The sequence below is a fragment of the Mandrillus leucophaeus genome, unplaced genomic scaffold (genome assembly GCF_000951045.1).
Source record: "Mandrillus leucophaeus isolate KB7577 unplaced genomic scaffold, Mleu.le_1.0 Scaffold145, whole genome shotgun sequence".
NCBI lineage: Eukaryota > Metazoa > Chordata > Mammalia > Primates > Cercopithecidae > Mandrillus > Mandrillus leucophaeus.
Window position 1 is genome coordinate 4,575,875 of NW_012101421.1, and position 10,610 is coordinate 4,586,484.

The 10,610-nt window shown below is 43.6% G+C and overlaps 1 protein-coding gene across 2 annotated transcripts in view; it reads right to left on the minus strand.

Moving 5' to 3' along the window:
* Window positions 1-10,150, minus strand: part of ZSCAN30 (zinc finger and SCAN domain containing 30) — a 17,946-nt gene extending 7,796 nt beyond the window's left edge. Inside the window, exons 1-4 of one of the 2 annotated variants that reach the window (XM_011974420.1) lie at window positions 10,080-10,150; window positions 9,655-9,867; window positions 5,007-5,517; window positions 4,579-4,717 (exon numbers count right to left, since the gene is read on the minus strand). In XM_011974420.1, coding sequence (XP_011829810.1) covers window positions 4,579-4,717; window positions 5,007-5,414 — 547 coding nt within the window. In that variant the 5' untranslated portion in view covers window positions 5,415-5,517; window positions 9,655-9,867; window positions 10,080-10,150. Of the gene's footprint in view, window positions 1-4,578; window positions 4,718-5,006; window positions 5,649-9,654; window positions 9,868-10,079 lie in introns of those variants that run through there. The other variant, XM_011974419.1, reaches the window with a different exon arrangement.
* Window positions 10,151-10,610: the final 460 nt, after the last annotated feature.

Sequence of the window (10,610 nt, forward strand, 5' to 3'; positions counted from 1 at the left end):
AAAAAAAAAAAAAGGTCAAAGTGCACTGCATTCAAGTACAGATTGTTTTATGAGGACTCTGTAAACTAAAGAAAGTGGATTATGAATAAATTAAAGCTGGGAGTATTTCATATGGACATAAGAACTTCAATATGTTTGCTAGGGCTTCCATAACAAAATACCACAGAATGGGTGGTAAACAATAGAAATCTCTTTTTTCACAATTCTAGAGGCTAGAAGTCCAAGATCAATGTGTCAGCAGGTTTGGTTTCTTCTCTCTCCTTGGCTTGCAGATGATGACCACCTTCTTCTTTTTTTGTTGTTGTTGAGACAGTCTCACTCTGTCACCCAGGTTGGAGTGCAGTGGCGCAATCTCAGCTCACTGCAACCTCCACCTTCCAGGCTCAGGTGATCCTCCTGTCTCAGCCTCCCAAGTAGCTGGGACTACAGGCATGCACCACCATGCCTGGCTAATTTTCGTGTTTTTAATAAAGACAGGGTTTCACAGTGGTCTCGAACTCCTGACCTCAAGTAATCTGCCTGCCTCAACCTCCTGAAGTGCTGGAATTACAGGCAGAAGCCACCGCACCTGGCCACAGATGGCCACTTTCTTGCTAGGTCCTCACAAGGTCATCCCTTGATCTGTGTTGTGTCCTAATCTCCTCTTCTTTTAAGGACATCAATAATTTTGGATTAAGGCCAACCCTAATGACTCCATTTTAACCTTTATAAAGACTCTATCTCTAAAAAACTCTTAAGGTTCTGGCTGGGGGTTAGAGCATCAACATATGAATTTTGGAGGGACACAACTCATCCCATAACAAATACCAATATGAAAAAGCTGAAGAAGCACTTACCACAGTCTCTGTTCCTTAAGATCTTAAAAAAAGAAGGTAAAAATAATCTACCTAAAAGATTTCGACATTTACCTGATTTAAGGCAGGGGACTTGATGAGATGAATTTTCTTTTTTAAAAATTTAAGTTCCGGGATACATGTGCAGGATGTGCAGGTTTGTTACATAGGTAAACATGTGCCATGGTGGTTTGCTGCACCTATCAACCCATCACCTAGGTATTAAGCCCCACATGCATTAGATATTTATCCTGATGCTTTCTCTCCCACCCCCCAGGCCCCAGTGTGTGTTGTTCCCCTCCCTGTTTCCATGTGTCCTCATTGTTCAGCTCCCACTTATAAGTGAGAACACGTGGTGTTTGGTTTTCTGTTCCTGTGTTAGTTTGCTGAGGATAATGGCTTCAGGCTCCATCTATGTCCCTGCAAAGGACATGATCTCATTCCTGTTTATGGCTGCAAAGTATTCAATGGCGTATACATACCACATTTTCTTTATCCAGTCTATCACTAGTGGCATTTGAGTTGACTCCATGTCTTTGCTATTGTGAGTAGTGCTGCAATGAACATATGTATGCATGTATCTTTATAATAGGATAATTTATATTCCTTTGAGTATATACCCAGTAATGGGATTGCTGGGTCAAATGGTATTTCTGGTTCTAGGTCTTTGAGGAATTGCCACACTGTCTTCCACAATGGTTGAACTAATTTACATTCCCACCAACACTGTAAAAGTGTTCCTACTTCTCCACAGCATTGCCAGCATCTGTTGTTTCTTGACTTTTTAATAATCGCCATTCTGACTGATGTGAGATTGTTTCTCATTGTGGTCTTGATCTGCATTTCTCTAATGATCAGTGATGTTGAGCTATTTTTTATATTTTTTGGTGTATAAATGTCTTCTTTTGAGGTCTCTGTTCATGTCCTTTGCCCACTTTTTAATGGGGTTTTTTCTTGTAAATTTGTTTAAGTTTCTTATAGATTCTGGATATTAGACCTTTGTCAGATGGACAGATTGCAAAAATTTTCTCCCATTCATAGGTTGTCTCTTCACTTTGATAATAGTTTCTTTTGCTGTGCAGAAGCTCTTTAGTATAATTACATCCCATTTGTCAATTTTTGCTTCTGTTGCAATTGCTTTTGACACTTTCATCATGAAATCTTTGCCCATGCCTATGTCCTGAATAGTATTGCCTAGATTTTTTTCTAGGGATTTTATAGTTTTGGGTTTTACGTTTAAGTCTTTAGTCCATGTTAATTTTTCTATAAGGTGTAAAGGAGGGATCCAGTTTCAATTTTCTGCATATGGCTAGCCAGTTTTCACAGCACCATTTATCAAATAGGTAATCCTTTCCCCATTGCTTGTTTTTGTCAGGTTTGTCAAATATCAAATGGTTGTAGATGTGCTGTCTTATTTCTCAGACCTCTATTCTGCTCCATTGGTCTATGTGTCTGTTTTTGTACCAGTACCATGCTGTTTGGGTTATAGTAGCCTTCTAGTACAGATTGAAGGCAGGTGGCATGATGCCTCCAGTTTTGTTCTTTTTGCTTAGGATTGTCTTGGCTATAAGGGGTCTTTTTTTTTTCTTTGTTCCATATGAATTTTAAAGTATTTTTTTTTCTAATTCTGTGAAGAATGTCAATAGTAGTTTAATGGGAATAGCACTGAATCTATAAATAACTTTGGGCAGTATGGCCATTTTCATGATATTGATTCTTCCCATCCATGAGCATGGAATGTTTCTCCATTTGTGTCCTCTCTGATTTCCTTGAGCAGCAGTCTGTAGTTCTTCTTGAAAAGGCCCTTCACTTCCCTTGTTAGCTGTATTCCTAGGTATTTTATTCTCTTTGTAGCAATTGTGAATGGGAGTTAATCATGATTTGGCTCTCTGGTTGTCTACTGTTGTACAGGTGTGCAGTACAGACATAGAGATATAGGAATATCTGTATATAAGAATGCTTGTGATTTTTGCACATTAATTTTGTATCCTGAGACTTTGCTGCAATTGCTTCTTGGTTTAAGAAGCTTTGGGGCTGAGATGATAGGGTTTTCTAGACATAGGATCATGTCATCTGCAAACAGAGACAGCTTGATTTCCTTGCGATGAATTTTCAAAACCCGTTTTAATGTAGCACCTGCTTGGTGCAGAAGATACTTAAGAGGGCCTGCTTGGCTAATGGTAGTATCAGGGTATGATGCCTGGGGAAGGTTGGGAGGGAGTTTCCCAGAAGAATTCAATGGATGGATGGTATGGATTCCTTTGGTGAACTGCTGAGGTCCAGTGTCTGGCCCTTGGGCTTATGTCCTCATATACCTAATTATATCATCATACAAAAAATAGATTTATCTCTTGGGGTAGACTCTCATTAACTAAGCCCGTGAAACTCAGTAATAAAAACAGAATGAGAATTAATGAGTAATGTAACCATCACATGGACCAGACTGAACAAATGCATTTTCTTATTACAGCTAAGCTTCATGGGATTAATAAGATTGCTTGGTGAAGACAAAATCAGAAGGGTAGTCAGATGTAACAAAAGATTAATGAGAACAAGCTGGTATGCCTGATATATCTGCTGCCCATAAGGATGATTTTGCCAATAACATAATCAAAGTCCTTTCAGTTCTAATCCCTGGCATCTGTGACAGCTATCAATTTATTGCCTCAGTTTCAAATCTACCCTTCATTGCCCTGTCTGTGATACTGGAATATTTGCCAGCTGGCATGATATGAGCTTTATCAATAGAGGGGGTTGCAGAGGAACTGGAAGAAAGGGCTTTTCTTCCTGGTTCTGGCATGTTCTTTGTGTTTCTTTCTGTAGCACATGGGACACCCAGCAGTGCACACCCCAGTGAGTTCCAAAGGCCCCATCCCTATGGGTAGCTTCCTAGCAAGTTCTGTACCAGGTCAGCTTCCCATGGGGAGCTTCTACCACTGCAGAGTGTGGCTCCTCAGTGAGTTCCGCTAGCTCAGCACTGCAGTAGCATCTCCATTCAGTGGGCTGTGGCTATGCCCTCTCCAGCCTGGATCTCAGACCCAGCAGGAAGGGGGAAGTTGTGGCACCCGCCTGCAGATTTGTTCTTACCTTGGATGTTCTGCCTCAGCCCTAGAGACACTCTATATCTCTTATTCCTGTATTCTTTTGAGTTTGACTTTTTGTTATAACACTTAGTAGTTAACAATTCTTAATATTAAACTTTCCCTGTTCAAGTAATTATGTGGTTTCTATTACTGATAAAGTATTCATCTCCATCTTAGGGAGTGTCTTGCCAATGAAACAAAAATTAAATAACAGAATACTGAGCTTTGAATATTATGGATATTTAGCCAGGCATGGTGGTGTACGACTGTAGTCCTAGCTACACTGGAGGCTGAGGCAGGAGGATCACTTGAACCCAGGGGTTCAAGGCTGCTGCAGTGAGCTGTGGTTGCACCACTGCACTCTAGCCTGGGTGACAGAGTGAGATCCCATCTTAAAAAAAAAAAAAGAAAAAGAAAAAGAAAAAAAATAATTCTGGGTATTAGAGAATTTTACTAAAGACTTTAATTCTTAACCCAAAGTTATAAATGATACTGGAATTTCAGATTCTAGGCAGCGCCTAAGAAAGAATATTTCTAGGCAAAGAAGGCTTTCCACAATACTTAGTGATAGCCACAAGTGGCTGTCATTAAGAAAACGAACCGTGCCACAGATGATAGCTCTCACCTCCATCATCAACCCCAAATGGACTGGGGCTTCTCACCTCTCTTCTGGAAAGCCTGGGACTCCTGAGTCTCACTCTTGCACTGGTTCTCTAAGGGCTGCACCGGGCTATTCAGAGACTTCACTGCTCCTGTGGATGTCATTTCCTGCCAGAACATTTCTTGGTCATGAGTTGTGTCCTAGGAGTAATCAAGTACCAGCACTATCATTCCGAGCATACACAAGCAGAAAACTCCTAGATCAACAGTGCAGGACAGGAAGAATCAAAAACGCATTCAAATGATTCGAGAGAAAAAAACAGGACTTAAGAGCCCTAGTGACTGGAACCCAATGAGCGAATAATTAATAACCCAAAAGAAAGAAACTGTATAATTCTCTGAGAGCCGAGTCAATGCCCCAGTCATAATTAGGGCTTCCCCATTAACTTACAATAGATCAAACAAACAAACAAAAATGTCTACTTCTTACCTGTTGCCTTGGCTCCTCCAGTTCTTTTTCCAGCTCCTCCAGCATGATTACAGCTTCCTCTCCATTCTCTGGCCGATGCTCCCGCACCCAAGCTTGCAGCTCCTCAGGAAGGATGGCCAGGAACTGCTCCAACACCAGCAGCTCCAGGATCTGCTCCTTGGAGTGCACCTCCGGCCTCAACCACTGACAGCAAAGCTCTCGCAGCCGGCTCAGAGCCTCTCGAGGGCCAGTGGAGTCAGAGTAACTAAACTGCCTGAACTTCTGCCGGAATACCTCTTGGCTCCAGGGGTTTCCCTCAAGGCCAAAGTCCTGGCCCAAAACATAATTTTCTTCTTCAACCTTGACAATTAGAAGTCCTTCCTGTTCTTCTGGAGCATGGTAGGCCAAGACTGTGGCCTCTCCTGACATTCTGGGCAGAGATAGTCTAAAAAGGCTGCCCAGGTGAGGCAGGGAGGAGATGGAGATTTGCGTCCGAGAGATTCCTTCTGAATTTCAACTCCTCAGGATGCTCCTGAGGGTAGACAATGGTCACGTTACACAGGGAAAATAGGTACTTGGAATATAAACACAGGTTTTTGAAGCCCAGTTGCCAGGGAGCATAGTGCTATAAAGAAAACTGATTAACAGGGCACTTCCACATAAATGATACATTTAGAGATGACTAAGGATTTTTTCAGGATATGAAAGAAAAATGTTAGTATGGCCAAAATCAATTTGGCCTTTACTAATACTATTAGGAACAACATTAGGGATAATAAAATAGTGCTTGTAGATTATAGAAAGCAAGAAAAACACTACAGTATATGGTTACATCTCAGAAATAACCACCATTTTATTAAGCACTAGCTGGATACTTAACATAAATTTTATATGCTTTCCCTAACAACTCTATAAGGACAATCAAAATTATGCCCCTTTTCCTAACGAGGCTACTGAGTCATAAGTTGACCAAAGACAGCCAGCCAGTGAGCAGCAGAAGTGGGCTCTGCAACCAAAGTTTTTAGCTCCTTCTATTATGCTATGGGGCATCCCAAAAGAAGGGAACTCACACTCAATAAACACCTACTATGGGCCAAGCACTTTACAAATACTATTTTACTGGAGCTTGACAATAACACCATGAGGTATTATCACCTCAATTTTACAAATGAGGAAACCAAGGTTCTTAAAAGCCAAGTTTTGTCCAAGACTACAAACTGGTAAATAGCAAAATCAAGACATGAACCCAGGTTGCTCAACTCTACAGTACTTGCTCTTTTTACTTCTTTTTATTACAGAATGGGTTGATGCCCAGGACAATCTTGTTTGACACTAAATTAGAAATGATGGCAAAAATGTTAGGAAGGGATCATGGAGAATGGGCAAGGCGAATGTAGAAACAAGGAAAAATTATTCTTGACTTTTAAGTCACAAGGTTCTAAAACAGTACAAAGAAAAATGTGTTATTTCAACAAATACTTCAGCATTTACTGTGTGCTAGATAGTGTACTAAAGAGCAGTCTCAGAATTAAAAGATCTGTACCAAAGGACTCTTAGTTTATTATGGGAAAACAACAGGTAAACACTGATAAATCCAAGGATGGAGCAAAGTAGGCAAGGTAGCAAAAGGGAAAGATGACTGACCAAGACCAAGCAGAGAGGGATGGGAAGACCTAAAAAGAACTGCCTGGAGGAGACATCTCCCAGAGTTTGAGTGAGCTGAGTGAGATGGAGAGGAAGGTCACTCAGGCAAAGAGAAAACAGGTATGAGAGAATGTGGCCCACTGAGGAAACTGAAGGTAGTTTGGGGAGACCAGACTAATGGTTGTCACTTCTGACTGCTGCTCAAAATCAGCCATGAATCATGAACCCCAAAGCAGACTTCCTGAGTCAGAATCTCCATGGGTCAGGGCCCTGCGCCAGACCCTGGGGTATAGTTAATGAATGGTGAAAGAGGAGGTCTGAGAGGTTGTACTACAGAATTTGCATTTGATCCGCATGGCCACAGTGATGGCTGGAAGGTCTGTGTGCTCACTCAGAGAGTGGTGTGGAGAAGACATGGGAAGGTGTTTGTTGCAACCATTCAGGAGACAGACAGTGAGAGACTGAGCCACGGGAGGCAAAAGACAAAAAGATGGGAGATTTGACAGGACTTGACACACTGTATAAGGGTTTGGAAGAGAGAGGGGTCAAAGACTCAAGTTTGTGGCTGGCCCTTGTGACTGAAGGATGATGGTGCTATTTGCTGAGCTATTCATTAAGAAAGTCAGGTCTGAGATGCCTACAAAGCAGCATCTCCTAAGCTGTGCTTTGCCAGATATTAATAGATTTTTCATACACATCTAAACACAAGAAACCTGGGGATAGTTCTCCTCTTAATTTTTTAGTGTAAAATACTAGAGACCAAGCGCAGTGGCTTATGCCTGTAATCCCAGCATTTTGGGAAGCCAAAGGCAGGAGAATCACTTGAGTTCAGAAGTTTGAGACCAGCCTGGGCAACATAGTAAGATCCCATCCCCACAAAACATTTAAAAATTAGCCAGGTGTAGTGGCATTCACCTGTCGTCCCAGCTACTCAGGAGGCTGAGTTGGGAGGACTACTTGAGACTGGGAGGTCGAGGCTACAGTAAGCATGATCGCTTTACTGAACTCCAGCCTGACAGAGTGAGACCCCATCCCTATTAAAAAAAAAAAAAATACTACACACATTTAGTTCTTATTATGTGACAATAGACATTTTAAAAATTTCATATCTTACTCTGAGCAGGGTAATAGGAAAATAAAAGTTTTTAATGAAATTTTGTGACAACCAATGCATTGTCAGATCTGTGCATGGATGTGGACATGGCATTTCTCAAGAGCTACGTCACATTAATGTATGTTCTTCAGTTAGTGTCCATTAGTCTATGTACTTTGCCTTTTAAATTCAATATGTTATATTATTCAATTTTATTGTAAATATTATGCCTCACCAACTAGTCCTCCATGGGTATGTGGCTGAGGGAGATCTTGGTCATAAAGACTTGACCTCTGCTCCTTCCCCATCTCCTTCACAGGTCCAGCCTCCACTACAGTCCATCAGGTGAGCCCTAAGTCCTCTATTGTCACTCTCTACTTTCCTCCTAGGCCACCTCATTCTAACCTTCGGTTACCATCCAGTCTAGACCTCCTATCTGAACTCCTGACCTATTACCCACGGTTCTTCACTCCCACCATAACTACTCTTGAATTTCTCAAAAGGACCTCAAACTCAGCACATGCATAACCAACTCGTAATTCTTCCCACCCTAAACCTACTCCTCTGCCAGGGGTCCCTCTCAAGAAGCAGGAACATCCATTTGGCTGCACAGCCAGAAACGTGGAAGCATTCCTAACATGGTCCTTTCCCCCACCTCCTTCCTTCCTTTAAATCCTGTTGATTTTACTTTCTCTTCAAGAATCTGCTCTTCCCCATCTTGCAACCATCTTCATCCCAGCAACTATCCTGTCACATTGCACAAGAACTCATCAACTGGCTCCCCACATTCACTCAGTCCCCATCAGTCTGTATGCTACACTGTAACCACAGTGATCTTTACAGATTGTAAATCTGATCACATTCTTCTGACCAGTTTTTTTAAAAGTAAAAACAAAAACCTTCTAGCCAACGTGAGCTTAGGTACAGCCCTTCCCTTTGGGAGAAAGTCAGTCCCCAATGCTAGCCCAAGCAACCCAGATGGAAACTCCAGGGTACTTTTGGACAATCCTGACTGTAGCAGCATCACTGCTATTATAATGTATCTGCATTATAATGTAACAGATACTATAATGTATCTGTTTGCTTAATTGTAATAGAAAACGCTGAGGCTTCATTACAGAGTCAGGCCCTGTCTACCAGCTTTACGTGTCTTATTTCATCTTCAGAGCACTCTATGGTGTAAGTTCAACCGTTCAGTTGAAGACGAGAGAAGTTACATAATTTGTTTCAGGTCATGTAGCTTGTAAGTGATGTAGTCTGGACTGTTTAGAAACCAAATAATCTGACTCCAGAGTCCTTACTTAGACGCCTACTCTGCCAAAATGCCTTTTCACATCTGGACTCCCCATCAAATCAAAGAGCCCTTCAGAAGAGGGCCTTTGTTTTTCTCACATTTGATATCTGAGTGCCTATTTGTGCAGGTATTTGTGCCAGGTGCTGACCAAAGAGTTACGAACAAGACAGCGTCTTTGCCATTACAGAACTTAAAAATAGTAGAGAGAGGCAGACGTTAAACAGAAAGCATTACCTAATTTAATAGTGACAAAAATTACAAAGGGGAAGGCAGAAGGTGTTCCGAGAGTGACCGAGAAAGGATCTAACCCAGACTCGGGGAGTCAAGAGGCAGGCCGAGGCCCGTCTCAAAAGCGCTGCGTGAGAAGTGGCAGGAAGGAGCCCACTGGAGCGTGTCAGACTCCTGAGCTTGCAACCCGACACAGGACACGCTGGGTAAGCGCCTGAGGCGTCAGCTGACCGAAAAGGCGGGTGGCTGAGCGGGCAAGTGGAAACGGATGGCGGGATTGACCTACGGAGCGGCGGGCAGGACCCCAGACACAGCCGGGGCGTCGAAGATAGGCGGCGCGGAGGCCTGATGCGGGATAGGGGCGGTTTTGGGAAGCAGCCAGGACCGCCCTGCTAAACCGCCCCACTCACCCTTCGCTCTACCGGCAGCGGGAGGCACCCACCCCGCGGAGGGAGAGCAACGCCCAGCCGCACGCGCGCCGGAAGTAGGGGCGGGGGACGCCCCTCTAGGAGCCCGGAGGACCGCAGCTCTGTGGCGGGCGCGGATCGGGTCTCGCGGGTAGGGGCGCGGGTCCGGCTCAGACCTGGCGGGGGCATCGCAGAATCCGAACGGTTGACGCGCTGCTGAAAGGGTGGGGAGCATAAGATACATATTAAATATAATTATATATTCGATATATTTTTTTAATATATAAAAATATACGTATATATCCAAACATATTTTTCCTCGTTCTGTCGCAGGCTGGGATACCATAGAGAAAATACCATCGAGAAAATAAACACCGAGAACCCATGATCTCTACATTCTGAGAGGAAGAGGAGCTGACCACGCTCACCGCAGACGTGCTGACTGCGAAGACGACAGTCCTAGGAGCTGCGGGAGGGCTGGGACGGGGACGGGTCCTGCCCAGGAATGCCGAGGACGCCAGGTGCTGCGGAGGGGTCCGGGTGGGGTGCGTGGCAGGAGAAGCTCGTAGGAATTTCGTCGTGGACTCTGCCCTCGAGCTGCGCATGGCCGCGTGCTGGATGCTGACACAGGAGGAGAAGCGCCACGGGTTTCCCGCGTAGGAAGCGGCAGGAGCCAAGACACAGCGGGGCGGGGTTCAGGGCAAGCTCGGAATTGGCCCAACATCTTGGCTGGCCAGAAACTAGGCCAAGGGGCTGGTTAGAGTGAGTTACGTTGTGGAGAGTGTCAAATACCAGGCTCACGTGTTAGCAATGCATTGAATCATCAGTGCAGGCTATTCACATATAACATGGCTAGAATGGTGTTCAGGGCGGTGTCTGTACCGTATAGAGTGGATTAAAGGGCAAAAGAGATGAAAGAATACAGGTGACACATGAATTTAGCAAAATGTAATAATCTG